The sequence below is a fragment of the Choloepus didactylus genome, chromosome 6, assembly GCF_015220235.1.
Source record: "Choloepus didactylus isolate mChoDid1 chromosome 6, mChoDid1.pri, whole genome shotgun sequence".
Lineage (NCBI taxonomy): Eukaryota > Metazoa > Chordata > Mammalia > Pilosa > Megalonychidae > Choloepus > Choloepus didactylus.
Genome location: NC_051312.1, coordinates 637,329 through 658,054, shown reverse-complemented (window position 1 = coordinate 658,054; position 20,726 = coordinate 637,329). Strand labels below are relative to the sequence as shown.

Here is a 20,726-nt window from a genome sequence, read left to right as displayed (position 1 = left end):
CAGCAGGCCACAGGCCCCTCGTGTGCCAGCAGGCATGCCCTGCTGCGGCTCGCTGTCGGGGCGCTCGGCCAGCTGCCCTGCTGCCTCTTCAGCCGAGTGCCCTGGGGCCAGCACAGGGAGTAGCCCTCCCTGACCTGTGCAACCAAGAGGGCAGCGCTGTGGGGAGCAGGGTGCCCACTGTTTTCAGAAGGCCTGCTGCCTGAACAACACTTCCAGTTTCTGCCTTCAAGCCCTTTATTTATTTTTATTCATGGTTCAGAATTTTTAAAGGTACAAAAGGACTAAAAGCGAAAAATCTCCCTTTCATTTTTGTCTCCAGTTCCCATTTCCCCTCACCTGAGATACCCAGAGGTACCAGTTTCTTGGCTCTTTTGGGGGCACTTTAAACAAGATACATTTTTCTGGGGGCTTTTCCAGAGTTTTTGATATAGTGGGTCTAGGGAGGGAGTGGAATGGGAAGATTTAAGCTGTATATATGTTTCCACAACTGAAAAAAAAAAAAAAGTCTAAATAGATGACAATTGAATGCCAAGGATGAACCTGGATAGGATTGGAGGATGGAGGACAGGTGGCTCAAAGGGACACAGTTGAGACATAAGGAAAAGGAAATACAGAATGTAAGCTTTGTATCATTGTTGAATCTCTTGTACTTCTTAGTTGCACTTAATGGGATTGCATAAAAGAATGTTCTTCATGGGAAGTGTGTATGTGAATTATAGTGTTTGTTCAAGGATGTGAGCAGCTAGCTCTCATGTTCAGAAGACAGAGCAATAGATGATGGACAATAGGGAGGGAGAGAAATAGCGATGTGACAGCATGTTAAAGTTGGTGGATTGGGCTATTGGGGAAGAGGGGTCAGGGTATGATGGAATTCTGTGTATGGGGTTAGTATTGTTTTTGCAACTGTTCCTGTAACTTTGAATTGTATTTCAAAAAAAAAGACCTTCAAGCCCTTTAAAGTGCCCAGGAGCCAGGTTTCTAAACACTGCTGCCCCTGAAGGGGCCAGGTGTTCTTGGATGACTCGGGGCAGGGGCAGGAAACCCACAAGATGAACCTGAGTAACTGGGGTCAGGACCCTAGACGGCGACCGGCGCCCCCCAGGGCAGGCCAGTCTGCGGCTCCTCCAGCTGAACCAGAACAACGTGCACGGCCAGAATGACGACAGTGCCGACGGGCCCAAAGCCAGAGTAAAGGACAGGCAGGCAGGGCAGGAAGGGAGAACCCGGCTGCACAGATGCAAGGTGGGGGGCACAGCACACGCCCAGCCCCCAGCAGCAGTGGGCTCAGGCACGCATTGTCATGGGGTGCTGTTGCCGTGGCACGGAAACATACAACTGCACATCCACAAAGAAAGCACCTCCCCCCAGAGGGCCCTGTCCGCAGCGGGACACCTGGATAAGTGACCAAAGCCACCGGGACGAGACCTGAAATGTGTCCTGGGGAGGGGGGCACCGAGGAGGCAGCTGAGCTAACCTGACACCCAGCGTGAGGGGAGGGCCCCACGACAGCAATACCGGGGTGACAGAATCCAAAGGCTGAGAAACTATTCTGCAGACGTGTGGTAACTGCACGCAGGACTGCAGAACTCGCCGCACAGGCAGCGGCTGGGCCGGGGGAGAGGGGAGAGGGGAGTCTGGCCACGAGCAGCACTCGGGCCCCCTGGGGGTTGGATGCACGGGCCACAGAGGCCCAGGGTGTAGACCTGGTGGTCTGTGCTCCAGTTTCACAACTTGGTCTGAAATTTCCCCAAACAGCAAGTTAAGGGGAGAAGATGGACGCATGCTCGGGGACCTGTGGGCACCTGCAGTGGGAACCCCCAGGGGCAGAGTGTGGCTGAAAGAAAGAAGAGCTGGCAACATCCCGAATTTGATGAAAAATGTCCATGCGACACTCAAGAGCTCAGTGAACTCAAAGCAACCCCCAGGTGGCTGCCGGCGGGGTTGAGGCACCAGGAGAGCCCTGCAGGCGGGAGCTGGGCCTGCCCAGGCCACGGTCCTCGGCGAGGGGCAGCCGGGTCTCGTCAGAGCCTTCAGAAGCAGGCAGGAGCCAAGACAGTCACAGAGAAACCAATGCTGAGAGTTCACTTCCAGAAAAAGACTGGTGAGGAGGAAAGGGCACCAGGCAGGAACCAAACCCACAGGAAGAAAGGACACCGGGAGGCAGCCACACACAAATGTGAATGCACAAACTTATTTTTACTTGTAACTTTCTTTTCCTATTTGTTTCAAAAGACAATTGTATTAGGCAATAATTTAAAAATGGTTGATAACTTTAAAACAAAATAAATGTTAAGGGGAAAAAACAAAGAAAGCAAAGCCTTTTGGGGCCAGGGCCTGCGAGCAGCTCACAGCACCACAACCCTGCTGGCCGCGTCCGAGCGAGAGGGAACGTGACGGCCACGGAAGGAGGGTCCTCGCAGCTGGAGGTGAACGTGGAACTCACCGTGCTTTCCTCTTCGTTTGCAAATACCTGAAACCTTTCATCCTGACCTTATAGCTATCAGCCTACAAAGACACGTCCCTCCTTGGAAATCCCACCCTCCGCCACCTCCTGTGGGCCCAGGTACCTCGGCTGGTCGCCCCAGAGTCCACGAGCCCGCCCACCCCTCCTGCCCGTCCTCCTCCACGAATGGCCCCCGTCTTCCTGCCGCACGGCCCTCAGCCGAGCCTCCAGCGAGGGGCCTGGTGACACACAGGCACCTGGTGGTGGGACCGGCTCTGCTCACAGGTGGGCCTGGGCCAGGGCTGACGAAGGGGCCTCTAGTGCTGGGGACGAAGACGGTTGCCAGGTCTGACCGGGGGGGCTGCCCAGCAGGACAAAGCCCATGACCCCTGCCCCTCAGCGTGTGCCACCCAGGGTGGGGCCTGGACCTGGAAGCCTGGGGACAGCGAGGTGACCCGAAGCTGCAGACCTTCGTCACTTTGTTCTCCCTGCTTGTGGAGGAGCTGCTGAGCAGACGCCCCCGGGGCCCTGGTGTTTCCACATGTTTCCTCGAAAGGCCAGGCCAGCGGCTCCTGCTCCCCATTCCCACCACAGGAAGGGGCCCCCATCCCCGGCTCTGACCCGCCACTGCCCGGCGGCCTCGGGGAGGCCGCGCATCACTGTCCTTCACACCGGGCAGCCAGCGGCTGAGTGGAGGTGCAGCCGGGTCTGGGGCCACACTGCTCAAAGGCCACCGCACGGAGGCAGGTAGGACGGGGACGTGCGCACGGCTGACGTGAGGGAGGGGAGGAAGGGGATCCGTTCTTGAGGGGGAAAGACCCAGACTCCAGTGGGACCAGCTGCCCTACAGGCCCGGTCCTGCCTGCCAGCTCACGGCTCGAGAGAAGCCTCAGGACGCTTGTGCACACACACACACACTCATGCTCGTGGACAGGGTCCAGGAAGGGCCCTCACGCCCTCCTCAGCCCAACGTGCGCACAGGCACCTCCGTGAGGAGACGCTTCAGCTGAGAGGCAAGGAAAACAAAATCACAAGGGCTGAGGGCCTGTCAGAAGGTTCTAGCAAGAAACAGGACAATCAGAAGGCGGACAAGGGAGAGTCACAAACAGCAGGTCAGCTGGGAGCTGGCCCGCCCTCCCGCTCGGCTGTCGCGGACCCCGGCTGGTCATCCCCCCGTCCGGGTGAGTGCCCGTCCCCGCTGCTGACGGTGTGGCCCTTGTGGTCCCTGCTCTCCTGCTTCTGCCGCCGGATCTCCTTATACCGCAGAGTGATGTCCCTGGGGTGGGAGAGGCAGTGCCACCACCTGCTCCTGCACCAGCACCAGCGGGGCCCATGCACGCCCAGAAATCGCGTGTCGAGGGCAGGACCAATGACCTGGTGCCACCCAGCGCCTCCTCCTCCGGGACACACGGGCTCTGCAGGCGCAGCTCCAGCCGAGATCCACCCTGGGAGCTCAGACCCACCCCACGCCTGTCTGCCGTGGGCTTCACTGACCAGCCCCTCGGAGAGGCCCAGCTGTGCTGCTCACCGCAGGAAGAAGCGCCAGACGGTCCAGGTGAGCACGAGGACGGAGCCGAGCGCCCAGCACTGGGAGATGTAGAAGGGCAGCGACAGGGTGAGCGTGTGTGGGTCGTACTTCACCACGATCAGGAACTCGGTCGCCGTGATGGCGGCCACCAGCCAGGCCTGCTGCCCGAACTTCTTGTGGAGTGTCCTGAGGCGGACGAGGGCGTTAGCCTGGGCAGCTGGGACGGCCCCGCCCTGCCCGGCCGGCAGCCCCACTCACGGGTCGTCCATGAAGTCGTAGATCTCGCGCATGGCCACACCGCCCACGTTCACGAAGAAGACGAGCCGCAGGAGGACGAGGTAGTGCTCCGGGGGCATCCACAGCACGAACTTCAGGTAGAACGTGTTCAGCTCCGCCAACAGGAACTAGGGGATGGGAGGAGGGTGAGGGCGAGCCCGGGACTGCGGGGCGCTGGCCCAGGGCCCCGGCCTTACCACCAGGATGATGCCGCACACAGCCAGCCAGCGGCGCAGGCTGGAGGCGGGCTTCCACTCGAAGCGGACCCAGCTGTAGGGTGTGAACTGGAAGGCAATCCTCTTCATCTTGCCCCTGGAACCACAGGAGGACTCAGCCCACCCATCTGGGTCCCCTCGTCTGTCCCAAGGGGCAGCGATGGGCACGTGTGGGCCCAGCCTTGGGTGCCAGGCAGAGCCCAGGCGGGGGAGCACCAACACCCACTGCCCGGCCTCAGCCTGAGGGTTTCCTCCTGGCATCTCCCACTTTTAAGCCCACAGTGCCCGGGACTACCTCAGGATGAAGCAGCCAGGACAGGGGCAGTGGCATGCGGGGCCTCAACCTTGGGGTGGGGGTGGCAGGATGTGGTCCCTGGGCCCTGCCAGGAGGGGCAGATTTGGGGCAAAGGGGAGCTGGGCAGAAGTTCAGCCCAACGGATGGAGGATAAGGGGATACCCTGAGGACGAGGGGCACCCCCTCCATTCCCCCAGGGAGGGGCAGGCCCTGAGCTGTACTTGTAGGTGGGGATGTTCCAGAGGCCCTGCCACTGGTACGTCTTCAGGGACAGCCACTCCAGGGTCTTCATGCCACAGTAGATGCCCAGCCCGTTGCACACGAGCACGTCCATGATCCACTGGGGGCAAGAGCCAGGTGAGGCGTGGCTGGGGCCCAGCACCGCCCACTCAATGCCCGTCGTTTCCCAGAGGCCGTGGCGGGCAGCACCTACGTGGTCCCACCAGCACTCGCTGAAGTTGGGCAGCTGGTGCTCCAGGCTGTACTCGAGGAACTCGAACATCACGCTGATGATCGTGCACATCCACCAGTCGCGGATCATCAGGGTCTGTGGAGGGAGGGCCGTTGGCGGGCGCAGGGCCCCAGGAGAGACAGCAAGGCGGCCGAGCTCCTGGGGACAGACGGCGGGCAGCTGGCACGCACAGGGTGGCCCTGAGGATGAGGCTGTTAAATCCCGCAGTGCAGGTCACCTACCTTCAGGTACCAGCCGAGGAAGTGTGCGGGGACAAACCCGTCCAGCTTGTCCTGTGGACGACAGAGCAGGCTGGACGGACCCCACAGCCCTGGGGGCGCTTCTCGGTATGGCCCGGCCCACTCCCCACACGTTGCTCCCCTCTGGACTGCACCACAGCTCCACCCCAGGGACTGTCTCTCTGCACCTGCCACCGCACCCTCGGGACAGACCCCGGGCAGATGGTGGCACTGGCCCTCATGCTCCGAGCCCTGCCCGTAGGGTGGGTCCTCTGGCTATGAGAGCAACACCAACCCCTGGGGGCTGGGCTGGCACCAGGGTCCTGGGGGAGCAGGTGCCACTGTTGCCCATCCACAGGCAGAGAGTGCATGTTCTAGAATGTCCGTGAGGGACAGCGAGCACCTGAAGAATGTATTGATAAATTCAGATTCCTGGCCTTGCCCCAGATGAGGTATGAGATGGCCCAGGAAACCCCATGCAGGGCAGCACCTGACCTTACCCAGACGTTGTGGAAGGGGTCGGTCTTGTTCTCTGCATCATACAGGAGGCAGTTTCCCCCATAGTCTCTCTCTGGCAGCGGAGCCCCCAGCTTGGGGTCAATGTACCTCAGGAACTGCCGGCCGTCGTGGACGGTCTGCGGAGTGAGCCGCGTTAGGGATCCCAGCCCCGGTGTGACAGCTGCAGCCCAGTCAACTCACCCACACCTTGGGGCTGTGCCCTGGAAGCAGGCAAATTTCATGGCATGCAAATTGTATCTCCATAAACCTGTTCAAAACCTGTGCCCGTCTCAGCACTGGCTGGGGTGGCTGAGCTGCTCCACCGCGACCCACAGCTGCCCGGGTCCAAACCGAGAGCAGAGAGCTGGTTTCTCTGCTCTGAACCCGCAGTGGGGGGCAGCTCATGCAGGGGATGCGGCTGTGATCTCTGGAGGGGGAGGGGGCCTCGAGCCATCCTGCGACATGGGGGGCTCAGATACCCACTCCCACATCCGTCTGTCCTGTGTGGAGGCACGACACTCTGTCAAAAGGAAAAGTGCCAGGCACCTCTTTCTTCCTCAGATGTCAGGACTGGAAGTGTGGCTTCCCCAGATGCGGCACCACCATGCACCAATGGTCCTTTAGTCCTTCGTACAGAACAGACCCTGGGGAGCGTGTGAGCTAAGGGTGATGCCGCCCCGCCTCGCAAGAAATCTCAGCTGCCCTGTCCCTTTTACCGCCACTGTGCTCAGGCTTATGGCCATCTGGACCAAGTGGGGAGAGGGACAGAGGCCTGGAGACCACCCGACAGGACAGGGCCACAGGGGTCCCAGGGCAGCACCAAGCAAGGGGAAGACGGGCCTGGGCGTGCAGGGCCAGGCCAGAGGCCCTGGGCAGCCCAGCTCTGCCCCACATGGCTGCCCTGGGGCAAGGGTCACTGTGGAGGGCCAGGCCGGGGACAGATGGAGCAGAGAAGGGGCCAGCGCAGGGCCTGCCCGTGGCTCCATGGCCTCTGCTGCTTGTGTTGGAGGCCAGGGGCTGGGCAGACGCTCCCTGCACTCTCGGGTGATAGGCCCCTTCCTACCTCTGGAGCCTTCAAATAGGGTCCCCTAAAGGCATGCCTCTAACCAGAAGTGCCCAGGGAGGGGCAGCCAAGGCCACCGGAGGCGCAGTGTCACCCGGACCCCGCATGCATGACCCTTATGGGCGCAGAAATGCCTGGAGGAGACTAACACGCGGCTGTCTCAGAGGAGGTGCAGGGGTGCCAGATGGAGGCTCCATGGTCCCCATGCCTATGTGCACTGCAGGCTGGAGAGGCTTGGAGAGGGGCTGGGGGCAGCAGGGAGCAGGGGCGGCCCTGGGTAGGGGTGGCCAAGGCAGCTGCGGACCCAACAGGCACGTGAGACGCAGGGGCCCGGGAGTGAGGCGGCGAGGGCCCCCTCCCCAGACGGCAGTCACTCCCTCACAGGAGCAGAACCAGTGGTCACGGCCTGTGCAAGGAAACAAGAGCTGAGAGCCCGGCCAGCAGGGGCCACCAGCCCTGGGCGACCCCAGCAGTGCCACGCGCTCCTCAGGGCACAGCACTCGCCAGGGCAGGCCGTGACCTGGGGCGCAGCCTGACCTCCACACACGAAGCACACCGAGACCGCAGAGACAGCGGGAAGCTCTCCGAGCACTCAGAGTGAAGGACACACTTCTAAATAAGCCATGGGTCAAGCTAGTCTCAAAAGAAACCTCAAAATACTTTGAACCAAACAAAATAAAATGCAATAATCAAGATTAGGACTGCAGCTAGACCGATGCTTAGCGGGAAGTTTATGCATTAAATGCTTAGATCAGAAAGAAGAAAGGTCTCAACCATCTAAGCATCCACCTTAAGAACCCTAGAGGAAAGAGCAAAGAGCCAGCAGAAGGACGCATATAGTGGAGCAGGAATCAGTGAAACTGAGAAAAGGGAAAGAGAAAAATCAGTCACCCCACAATTGCATCCAGAAGAAAGAAGACACCTGCGTGCTCATTCCATGAGGCCCGAGTTCCCCAAAACATACTGGAAAAAAAGACTTACTGTAAGAAAGGGAAACTACAGACCAAGCTCTCATGAACACAGATGCAAAAATCTTCAAAAGAACATTAACGGATCGAATCCAAAGCTGGTCTGAAAATCAATCAACATAATCTACCATCAACAGGCAAAAGAGAAAAAATCATTTGGCCATAACAGTTGGTGTGGAAAAAGCACATAACAAAATCCAACACCCGTGATGGTAAAAATTCTTGGTGGACTCAGAATAGAGGGGAAATTCCTCAACGCGATAAACAGCACCTAGGAAGAATCCACAGCTGGCACACTTCACAGTGAGAAACGGCCCTTGGCCTCGATCCGGAGCTGCTCCCACAGCGCTGCGCTGAGGCCCCTCCAGCACAACAAGCAAAGAAACGGAAACGAGGGTATGCAGATGGAGAAGGAAGAAACACAATTCTTTTTTCACAGGTGGCATGACTGTCTAAGTAGAAACCCCAAAGAATCATCAAAAAAAAACACTTGAAATTAGTCAGGGGGAGGAAGCAAGGTTGAACTATACCAGTCTATCGCTCTCCCAAATGCTGGCAACGAACTGGAATTAGAAATTAAAAAGAAAAAAAAATTACGACAGCACACTCACACAAAAGCTTTTTATAAATCAAAAAGTTGTTTGATATATACTTAGGTATATATCAAACAACAAATATCACCAATTAGTTTTCAACAAAGGTGCAAAAGCAATTCAAGAGAAAGGGTGTACACTGTTGGTGACTGTATGGTTTGTGAACATATCTCAATAAAATTGAATTTTTAAAAAAAGAGAGAGAAAGGGTAGTGTTTTCAACAAATAGTTCCGGAACAAATGAACATCCCAATGCAGAAGAACGAACCTTGACCTAAAGCTCTCAGCTTACACCACCTGAACTCGCAGCCCAGGGGTGCCCTGCAGTGACAGGATGGCCCCGGGTCTTGACTGTGGTGGAGGTTACACAAACCTGCACGCAGAATAAAATGGCTCAGACCACGCACACACACACCACTGGTGACATGTGAATAAACTCTGTGGTTTGTACCAGTCAGTCTCCTGATCCTGACACTGCACTGCGCTTCTGCAGAACATTCCCATGGGGGGCTACTGGGAGAAGAGCACACGGGGCCTCCGGATACAACTTCTTTCAACTTCTTATGACTCTGTATTTCAAAACAGAAGGTAAAAAAAAAGAATAAAACTCAAAATGGAAGATAGATCTAAACGTAAAAATAAACTCTGAACTTTTAGCAGAAAACCTACAAAGTGTTAATAATCTGTGGTTAGATGAAAAATTCATAAAGCAAGATGCATAAAAAAATGAACGAAACTGTTAAGTGAAGTGAAAAAATCTATAGACTTGGAGAAAATATTTTGCAAGTCACATATCCAACAAAGGACCTTGTATCAAGACTATGTAACAAACTCACTACTCAACACTAAGAAGGAGGAAAAAACAACAGAAGAAGGGTAAAGACTTGTGCAGACGCCTCAGCAGAATCTACATGGAAGATGCTCGACCCCATTACCCACCAGGGAAATGCAGACCACAGCCACGGGAGACGCACGGGGAACCCGGCAGAGCGTCTAAAGAGAACATCCCCACCACGCCAAGTGCTGGGAAGGACGGGAAGTGAATGGCACTCTAACACGTGGCTGGGGGTGTGTGTGTGTGAAATTGCACGGCCACTCTGGTAAACAGTTTGGAAGTTTCTTCCAAAGTTAAACATACACCTAACGTATGAACCAGCACTTCCACTCCTGGGTGTCTGCCCCAGAGACAACGCAAGTAACTAAAATAAAAAATGAAAATGGTGACATTTTTATTGACCTTACAGAAAATAAAGAGGGGATTATAAGATAATACCATGAACTATTATATGCCAACAAATTAGATAATCTAGATGAAATGAGAAAATTCCTAGAAACACACAAATTACCCAGACTGCCTCAAGGAGAAACAGAAAACCTCAACAACGTACAAGTAGAGAAACTGAAACAATAAATTCTTCCAAAGAACAGAGGAGGAGGGGTTCCCTCCTACCTCCCGAGGCCAGCAAGGCGGCCGGAGGACGACAGCAGCGGCCGTCGCCTCGGGACCAGCCGCCTGCATAGGCTCTGCTCCGACTTCTGCCAGCGCGAGCCCTGGGAGGGCCCTGGAGCCCTCTGCCCACCTGCTGGGGTCTGGGGGTGCTGAGTGGACAAAAACCCTTTCTGTCGGCTTGCACTTACCCTGGGCCGTACGTCACCTAACTGCCCACACTTTGTCCGACCGAGGAGAACCGCTTACCTGGAAGAGTATAAAGATGAGAAACAGCTCGTAGACCACACTAACGCAGAGCCAAAACCTCCAGTAAGCTACAAAGACAACACAGACACGTTAGGGCGCCCCAGCACCTCCAGACAGAACCTGTCCGCAGCCCCCCGACACCCTGGAAGAGCCTTTCCAGAGCGAGGTCTGACTCAGAGCTGAGTTCAGTTTTCTCTCTAGAGTGATTTTTTCCTTCTTCTCTTCTGTTCCGTCCTTAAATCTTACTTCTTTTTCTGGGCCTGCTGCAGTGGCTCAAAAAGCCCATAAAATGCTGGAGGGAGGCAGTGACAGCCAACCCTTGGCCTGTCTTTATAGGAAATGCTTCTAGCCCTTCATTGTTTGGTCTGTTTGCAGGAGGTTTGTGGTAGATACCTTGTATCTCATTTCCAGCATGCTAAATTTTTCTCATAAATTTATTTTTCCTTAGTAAAGGGATCAATTTTTAAAATATGTTAATGTGATGAATTACATTAATAGGTTTCCTAATGTTAAGCCATCCCTGAATTCCTGCAATAAACCCAATTTGATCGTGAACCGTCAGTAACTGTCTTCTGGATAAAACTCGGCACTCTTCCCAATCAGCACACCTAAGATCGTGTCCCTCAAAACCCCTTTTGTTAGCCACAGCTCCGCTGCTTTCCATGCTCTGAAATGAAAACTTCAGTTCTCACTGGGAGATAGCAGGATAGAGAAAGTCTAAAACTGTTCTAAAATGCAAACAACCTTTTCCTTCTAAGAACCTTGGGAATGCTGTTTAAGAAAGATCTAAGATAACTAATTTCCCATTTCTTATCAAACCAACATGCTGCCTTAAGAAGTCATTCAGCTAAAAATATATATTCAGAGCCCCCCTGAAGAGCTGGGGGAGGATGCGGAGGTGTTGGGCTTCCTCACCTGGACTGCTGCTGATGTTCTCAACAAACATTGAGGACTGACGGCTTGATGTGTTAAGACCTCTGTCTTGGGGCTTGCCCCTATGAAGCTTGTTACTGCAAAGGAGAGGCTAAACCTGTGTATAACTGTGCCTAAAAGTCTACCCCTGAGTGCCTCTTTGTTGCTCAGAGGTGGCTCTTTCTCTCTAGCTAAGCCACCCTGGCAGGTGATCTTGCTGCCCTCCCCCCTACATGGGACCCGACTCCCAGGGGTGTAAATCTCCCTGGCAATGCAGGATATGACTCCCAGGGATGAATCTGGACCCGGCATCCTGGGATTGAGAACATCTTCTTGACCAAAAGGGGGATGTGAAATGAAACGAAATAAAGCTTCACTGGCTGAGCGATTCCAAATGGAGTTGAGAGGTCACTCTGGTGGACATTCTTACGTGCTATACAGATAACACTTTTTAGGTTTTAATGTATTGGAATAGCTAGAAGTAAATACCTGAAACTATCAAACTCCAGTAGCCTTGACTCCTGAGACAGCTGTATAGCAATGTAGCTTACAAGGGATGATAGTGTGATTGTGAAAACCCTGTGGATCGCACTCCCTTTATCCAGTATATGGATGGGTGAGTAGATAAATGGGGACAAAAACTACATGAAAAATAGGGTGGGATGGGGGGAACGATTTGGATGTTCTTTTTTACTTTTATTTTTTATTCTTATCCTGATTCTTTCTGGTGTAAGGAAAATGTTCAAAAATATATTGGGGTGATAATGCACAACTATAAGATGGTACTGTGAACAGTTGATTGTACACCATGGATGAGTGTATGGTATGTGAATATATCTCAATAAAACAGACTTAAAAAAAAAAACAACCCCACAGTTCAAAGTTGTATGGGAGGAAATGTGATTAACTGAAAAAAATAAAAAAAATAAAAAACCACACACACACACAAAAACAAAAACAAAAACCAACCAAACAAAAAAACCCCAGGGATTACGATCTGCTGGGGGAAAGGCAGCCAGGGTGGTTTACAGAGAATCAATGCTGGCACCAGCGAGATCTGATATGAATTTATCAGAAGCAGCAAATTCATAGTCAGAAACTAGAACCCAGGTTACCCGGAGCCGGGCTGGGGCAGGGAATGCAGGGTTAATGCTTAAATTGTGCAGTTTCTCTTGAGATGGAGGAAAAGTTTTGGTAATGGATGGTGGTTCACAACATTGTGAACATAATTAACAGCACTGAATTATTCGAATGTGCTTAGAAATTTCAGGTTGTAAATATGTTACTAGAATCAAAAATTAAAAAAACAAAACAACAGAACATAGGACTGTACAACACAAACAGCGAGCCCTCTGTAACCACGGACTGTGGCTAAGAACAGAGTTCTGAGAATGTTCCTTCATCAACTAACAAACGCACCTCACTAACGCACGGGGTTTTTAATGTGGCAGTTCTATATTTTATGCATGATCTTTCTGCAAACCTACAACTTCTTTTAAGACATCCTGGGAAAAAATAGTGAGAAACAAGCACTATTCCTAAAAAGGAATAAACGTTCACCCGATTATGGAAAAGAAAACAATTTATTCACGGTCTTGCAAGAACGGGCACCCAACCAAAATGTGGGGGTTGGCACCCAGAACAACAGACCCAGCAGTATTTATTCCCTACACCTAACCGCAAGTCCCTCCCCTGTTTCTCCATTGGCTGGATACTCCAGAGGTTACATCCTATTCGACAAGCCTAACTAGCCCGCAAATTTGAAACATGCAGCCAGCCCAAATTGGAAACATTTGAAATACGTTTTGGCACAAATTTGCAACATTAGGAACTGCTGGAACAAATCTCCACCCCTGACTATAATGGTTATGCCCAGGCCTCTTTAGAGCCAGTCTGGGCTAGTTTGGTAACAGGTTATGAGGCTATTTTGGGAACCTCTATTCTGAGTCTCCACCTTGCAAGGATAGTAGATAGTGGGCGGATAAGCAGGGGGACTGACTGTGGATAGTGGGCGGATAAGCAGAGGGACTGACTGTAGCTACTGGGTGGATAAGCAGGGGGACTGACTGTGGATTACAGTTTGTCTTTTTAACCTTCTGCCAATTCCTTAACTGCCCCACCCTGCTAGGCACGCCTGTCCTGTGTGAAAGCTAAACTTAACCTCATTCTCAAAGAATCAACCTTGTGCTGGCGGGAAGCAGGACTGCGGTTAAGTTCTTGGGAAGGTTTACTAAGGCAGTTTCAGGACCCGCGACAGATGAGGCCACCCGCTTGTTCTTCATGCTCATTGACAGAAAAATCTGTGGAAAAGTCTCACTTGCTCCAGAGCTGCTCAAAGGGCCTATAGGAAACCCACGCCGGGCAGCTACCCCATGACATGCCCGTGACATGCAACACACCCAAGCCCGGAGCTGAACTCGCTCATTTCCCGCGTCGCCGCTCACACTCTTTCACACGCTCACCCCTTACATCCAGCCGGACCCAAGCCGGTCCCTGCCCCGAAGACCCCACAGTCGCCCTCCTGTCTTCCCGCAGAGTTCATGGTCCCCTTTCCTCTCCCTTGGACGACTCCAGCAACTGATGCTGGTTTTTCTGATTCCAGTACCTGCCCACACTCTTCATCCTCCTAAAAATCAAATCGCATGGGGAAGAAGACAGGTGGCTGCTTGAACACTGGCAATACTCTGATCTACTCCAGTTCTCTGAGGGAGCCACAGATGAAAAGAAAAAAATTATCTTTCTATGCAAAACCCTGAAGGGAGTGGATGTCTTCCAGCCCGGGGGTGGGAGGGAGGGAGGAAGGCCCAGGGACCACCTTTTGGAGCCAGAAACCCTTCTTGCCCACCCCCCCCCATAGCACACTGCACATTGTTCGCTTTAAACACATTTTCACTGGAGAAATTTGAGGCTTTCCCACCAACTGCCAGGTAAAGAAGACATCTGAAGATTGGGGGTGGGGTGGGGTGGGGGTGGTTCAGGGCAGGCTGCCCATGTTAACTACATAGTTAAGCCAAAAACTGGAAGAAACGTGGTGTTTATTCAAAGCAAACTAAATTTTTAAAAAAACTTAAAAAGGTAGAACAGGTCTCAAAATTCAAAAATCATCTGCACTAGCTTCTCAGGACAAGACACCCAGGTGGGGAGGCTCAAAGCAAGCACAGAATCAGAAAGCCTTTCAAACAAACACAAGCCGTATTCCACAGGGAACTGGAAGCTGGTGCCAACCTCCCAGGGCCTGGTCTTGACAGCTGGGGGGCCCCGCAGCTGCACCCTGACCCCCGGGTGAGCCTGGCCCCGCAGGCACCCTTCCTTCCAGCCTTACACCACGGCCGGACCCAGGGGTTCTGAAGGCATTAGGTCACCTTCTCACTGCACTGAGAAGCTCCTGCTGGGCCCGCGCCCCAGGCCCGCTACCGGCACGGGCACACTTCCCTGAGGGGCCATGCAGTCGTCACCCAGAAGTGAAGTGTGGCTGGGGACCCCGACACTGGGTGAAGGCAGGAGGGGCAGACTGCTCAGCCCTCGGAGGGCCCGCCAGGCCTGCCCCACATCCTTCTGGAGGGCAATTTCCTAACACCCAGGGCTTTGAGATGCTCTTGCCCTTTAACTGGTAATTTTACTCCAAGGAATTAAGTGAATAATCAAACAGTACACATAGATGCACAGGTGAAAATGCACTGCCGCCTAACTTACTATAAAATAACTGGAAACCTCCTAAAGCACAAGAATAGTGTCAAGTAAATCATACTTCACTCGAATGACATCTAAACAAGCAGCCATTAGACACCCAACTGTCAAAAATGAGCACATAAGGAAATGCTTGTGCCAAACCTAAAGTGGAAAATGCGTGACATCAAACCACACGTACAGCACAGCACAATTCCAATTTTATTTTTTAAAACTATGTGTATATGTACACAAGCACATCAAAATGTAATAGTGGTTATTTTTTGTGTGGGTAGCTTTTATTTTTAAATAATTTCATGTTTTGCATTTTCCAAATTTTCCATAACAAATACATATCTTTATGAAAAAACAGTAAAGAAATAGGTTTCTAAAGTTACCAAGTGATAAACCTTCAGGAAAACCAACCAAGCCTCCTGCACCCAGAGCCCTGGGACAGAGCTGCAGGGAGTCCACGCCCCTCTCCTGCTCCGAGGTGAGGGGCAGGAGGGGAGGCATATGGCCCAGGGGAGGGGGCCGGCCCGCTTCAAGCTGCACCAGGGACCCCGCAGTGTGTGTTCGGTCCGGTCCCCGGGAGCAGGTCGGCCAACTGAGGAACTACCTGCTTGGCTCACTACTGGCCCCAGGGGAGGGTCCTGGGTGCCAGGTATCTAAGACCCAGGGTGGGGGACAGGGACGAGGGCAGGGTGAAGCACGGAAAGGCTGCAGGAGGGTCTGAAGGAAGACGGGGTCAGAGGAAGAGCCCCGTCTTCTGCAGCCTCACCGGGTTGCTTTGAGGTGCAGGTGCTGGGTAGCGGGCAGGAGGACACGGATACCCATCAGCACAGACACAGAGTGGCTTCTCGGGGCAAACGGAGGGAAAATGGGGAGTTACCTGGATGAGGTCTGGAAAATGGCCCATCTTTAGCTTGTGTGACTCCAAAACACAAGAAAACCAAAATACTGGCCACAATACCTCTGCAAATAAAGAACAAACAGCCCCTCAGTGTGCGTCAGCTTCCCTCAGGCCCCAGCCAGTTCCCCAGCTGCTCGGTGTTCACCCCGTAAAATGCGAGTCCATTAACACACACGTTTGACATCCAAACAGCACGTCACAATGCCATGCATGGCTATGTGCATGTGACAGCCTTACAGGAGGGAGGACGTTAGGACCTGGTGGCTTTCTCCTCAGACAGGTCGGCCCCCAAGCTGGGTGTCTCCAAAAGGGCTTTTGTCCCATTGGGGCCACCTCCTCTGATGCCATCAGGACTCCTGCAAGGCGAAGCAAAAGGCAGAGTGCCGGGACTACAACTGTGTAAGACGCCTGAAGACACAGGCACGGCAGGGCAGTGGGGAGGCCTGGGGCCAGCTGGGTGTGGGGAGCAGCAGACATTGCCCCACAGATGCCGACCCTTCCCACTGGGCCTCCGAGGACCCCACTGGCAGGCCCCCGAAACTCGGTGGCTCGTCTATTGGACTGGGTTTGTTTCACCTTCCACGGAGACAGAGCACACAGACAACGGCGCTTGCAACTCAACGTGCATGTCCAGCCCGACCCCGCAGCCCAGGCCTCGACAGGCAACACCCTCGGGCCAGGCTTCCCTCGCTCAGCAGCGCGTCCGAGGTCAGTGGCTTCTGTGCGGCCGCACCCACTTGCGCCGACTGCTCACACGGTCTGCACGTTACTTTCCAGCCCTGGGATGTAGCCAGGCTGCCGTGCACCCCATGGACGTCTGCGTATGCGCCTGGGTGGACACCCGGGAGGAAAAGCACTGGGCCGTGACGCAGGTGTGTGCTTAACCATCGCAGAGCTGCCAGACAGCTGCCATAGCCCGCGCTGTGCCCGTCGGTCCTCATAGTGCCATCTGCGGGCGGGCAGGTTCCCGCTGGGGTCTGTAGCCTCGAGCACCTTTCCTGGCTTAGTGGCCAGTGAGAGCTTCTCTCTGGAGAAGGGCTTGGTGGAGCCTCTGACCCATTTCTTACTGGCTTGTAGTTCTGCACATTCCCAGACCTGGTCCTTTATCGAAACGTGCGTGAACGCCTCTTCTCCCAGCCTGCCTCGCTCTCTGTGGCCCAGGCTGGAGGCTCTGCTCCCGGCTCCGGGGTGGGTCGGCCCCATGACCACAGCCTGCCTTCCCTTCCTCCATCCTCGCACCCAGGGCTCACCCATATTGGGGGTGAGGGTAAGAGGGCGACCCCTGCCTCATGCTGACACCCCGAGGTCAGCCCATAAGGGGCGCTGGTGGGAGGGGTTATCTCGGGAAGGAAGAACGAAAGAACGTCTTCGACTTGCCGACCCCGCGCCCGGCCAGGCCCGCACAGCCTCACAAGTCACAGCACTCACCCTGGCGCTCCCTACTGCTTCCTCACTCCCAGAGCCACCCACATTCCCTTCTCACGGCTGTGGCGCAGCTCCCCCGAGTGTGTGCAGGCCATGCGCCACTCAGCAGCCTCCCAGAAGGAAATCCGACGGCCCCGGTAGCCTCCAGGGCCTCCCACCCGGGCCCTCGGCTCCGCCGTTCCCTGAGGAGTGCAGCCTCGGCACGGGGTCCTGGCCGGCAGCTGCGATGTGTGGGAGGAGCTGTGCACACCTGCTGAGCTTTTGGGAACAGGGGTCACCGTGTCTACAATTCCCTTCAAAGGTTCAAAGGAACGAGAGGCCCCACACTTGGGCACTCTGGGCGAGGAGTTGAGGCGTCTGTACTCTCTTAATTTCTCTTGGGGTTGGAAATTTCTCAAAATAAAACGCTGGGCAAAAATGAAGCTGCCCCCCATGGCCCCTCTGTGTCGTGCCTGTTCCCTCACACCCTGCCAGCCACCCAGGACAGGGGCTCACCTGAACCCCAAGTCCTCCCAAGACAACTGTGGTCCCCACAGCCCAGCTTCCGTATGCAACTGAGAATCAGCCCGGGCCGTGACGGGGGCTCTGTCAGGCTGCCCACCGCTGCCTCAGTGCCCCCCTCCTGTGTGGGGGGGCGACAATACCTCCCACCCTAGCCCGCCCCCCATCAGTGAGGACAGACCAGGAGCCACAGGGATGGCCAGTTACAAGTGCTTTTAGAAAATGCTTCGAGGCGGCTTCCAGTTTGAAAATACCTCTTCTCCTCTGGGTCCACCAACAACACCTGGGCTCGAGGGCAGAGCAGGCCACAGGCCCAGGGCCCCCTTCAAGGGGACCACCCACGGGCTTCTGCAGGGTCCTGCAGGCCAGGCCCAGCTCTCCACCCCGGCTGCTGCTGGCTCTAAGCTGCAGGGGAAGCACGAGGGACGGGGGGACCACGCCTGAGCCCGCAGGGCCGGGCATCCCTCCCTCACTGCCCACTCAGCACGGCAGGACCCACGGCCCTGAGGGAGACGAGGACTGAGGCTCGGGGAGGACACACGGCTGTCAAGGGCAGGAGTCAGGTCAGTCCCAAAAGCGCGGAGGAGGGCTGCCTCTAAGGACATGCGCCCCTGATCTAGCTCTGCCTCTGAGGCGTATGGAAAGGAATGTAACACTTGGGGAAAAGACAACGGACCCCAAAAGCACACAGACACGGAAAGAGGAGTACACAGGCGAGGCCCACTAACAGCCTGGAAGTGTCTGAGCACGCAAGCCCTGGCCGGGTCAACCTGGGCCACCCATGCCACTGAGCTGAGGCCACACCGGGAATCCAACCACCACACCTCCCACCGAGGCCGGCAGGACAACATACCTACAAGCTGATTTATTAGCTCTGTAAGAATTACTTAGATACTTGTGAAGGTTGGTCAGTAGGCAAACTTTTTAAAGGAAAAGTTAATATATTATATTATTTTAAAAATAAACTCTTTATTTTGGAAGTCTTAGATTTGCAGTTGTACCCCTGTGCCCCAGCTCCCTGTGGCCACCCTCCGCCTTGGCCAGCACCCACCACGAGGAGCCAGGACTGACCCGTCGCCTCCAACTGTCTCAGAATTCCTCCATTTCTGCCTGTCCTTCTGCCCCAGGACCACACCTGACACTTCATCTTCACGTCCCCTCGGGCTCCTCCGGATGACCCTGGCGGCTCCAGGGAGAGCTGGTCCGGTGCTGTGGAGGGAGCCCCTCTCCTGGGCTTCGCCTCGCGTTTCTCTCCCGATCGGGCCGGGGTGACGGGTGGGGAGGGAGGCCCCAGAGCAGGGTGCCCTCCCCCTCCCTTCCCCACGCGGCTGCACTGCCACCGTCGGCCTCAGCTCCTGCCAGGCGGTGTCCGCAGGTTCTCCACGCGGAGTCAGTCTCTCCTTCCTCCCACTCAACTCCTTGGAAGGAAGTCAACACGCGCAGCCCACGCTTGAGCGGTGGGAGTTAAGCTCCACCTCCTCAGAGCAGAGCATCTCCATAAATTACTTGGAAGTTTTCTGCACAGGAGATTTTTCCGTCTATTTATTTATGCAATCATCTACTTAGATCAGCACATACTTTATACTTTGGGTAAGACTCCGGCACTACCTGTTCACTCTGCTCCTCAGACTGCTCCAGCTTTGGCTGCCGGGATCCCTTCCGGTTGGCCCCCATGGCCCTCGGATGCATCCCTGACACAGGGGGATCACTCAGGTGTTTCTGAGAACTTCCTTGTTCCGGCATACAAGATGCTCGCCTCACGTATCTCACTCTTCAGCCCTGGGGTCAGCTGTTTCTCCAGGGAGCCCTGGCTCCTTTGACTGCAAAACAGTCCTAGAAACCAAGCCCTGGGTGCTACAGCGCTCCTTGCTCTTGGGTGTCGCTGTTGCCAGGTGATCTGAGCTGAGAGCGAGCAGACATAGACATGCAAGCCCTGTCAACACCTGTCTATACATACTCGTGTGCAACCATCTCCATGAGTCCACACGGATGTCTCCACTCGAATCCAGTACCTCAAGATCTCCTGAACCTACTCCCCCTGCTTATTCATCAATTCCTACGCCAACAGCGAGAAACCTGGCTTCCAGTACGTTTACAGTTGTTGTGGGAAACAACCTTACCAACTAGCACACAGTTCCCTGTGACTTCCGTTTACAGACTCCGCATGTTTCCAAGGCCACGCAGCTCAGCACCTTTCCCTCCCCCTGTGGGGAGTGTGCCGAACGCCACACGTCCGTAAGATGGCTTGGCCTGTACTCTGCTGTCATTGGGGTTTACACTTTGTGCTGTAGAGTTCTACAGGTTCTGACACATGCTTATGTACTGTATTTATTCACCACCCTGGACAAATCCCCCATGCTTCACCTGTTCAACCCTCCCTCCTCCCCAACTCCTGGAAACTACTCATCTTTTAACCGTTACTACAGTTTTGCCTTTTCCAGAATATATACTGGAACTATACGGATATGCAGCCTGTTCAGACTGGCTTCTTTCCCTCAGCAATACGCATTTAAGACTCATTCATGACCCTTAAAAAAATTTTTAAACCTTTTATTTTTAAATACCTGCAAAATTACAGGACAGTTTAAAAATAATACAAACCCCATACAGAGAACTCCAACATACCCCTATCCCCCCAGATCCACAGATCCACCAATTTTAACATTCTGGTACATCTGTCGCATCATTCTAACCATCCAACCAGCAACTGATGTGCCGGTTTGAATGTATTATGTCCCCCAGAAAAAGCCATATTCTTTGATGCAATCTTGTGGGGCAGACAGAATATTGGGGATTAAGTTGGAACGTTTGAATTAGGTTGTTTGCATGGAGATGCGACCCACCCAACTGTAGATGATAGGGTATTTCCATGGAGGTGTGGCCTCGCCCATTCAGGGTGGGCCTTGATCAGTGGAGCCATATAAATGAGCTGACTCAAAGAGAAGGAACTCAGTGCAGCTGGGAGTGACGTTTTGAAGAGGAGCAAGCTTGCTAGAGAGGAACGTCCTGGGAGAAAGCCATTTTGAAACCAGAACTTTGGAGCA

The 20,726-nt window shown here is 54.3% G+C and overlaps 1 protein-coding gene across 4 annotated transcripts in view; it reads right to left on the bottom strand.

The window, feature by feature from the left end:
* Positions 1–2,177: 2,177 nt before the first annotated feature.
* PTDSS2 (phosphatidylserine synthase 2) overlaps positions 2,178–20,726 on the bottom strand; it is a 59,434-nt gene continuing 40,885 nt past the window's right edge. The window contains exons 3-12 of one of the 4 annotated variants that reach the window (XM_037838883.1): positions 15,736–15,818; positions 10,266–10,333; positions 5,948–6,082; positions 5,451–5,501; positions 5,191–5,304; positions 4,979–5,097; positions 4,445–4,559; positions 4,230–4,375; positions 3,972–4,157; positions 2,178–3,719 (exon numbers count right to left, since the gene is read on the bottom strand). In XM_037838883.1, the coding sequence (XP_037694811.1) occupies positions 3,557–3,719; positions 3,972–4,157; positions 4,230–4,375; positions 4,445–4,559; positions 4,979–5,097; positions 5,191–5,304; positions 5,451–5,501; positions 5,948–6,082; positions 10,266–10,333; positions 15,736–15,818 (1,180 nt within the window). In that variant the 3' untranslated portion in view covers positions 2,178–3,556. The other 3 variants (XM_037838884.1, XM_037838887.1, XM_037838886.1) reach the window with 3 other exon arrangements.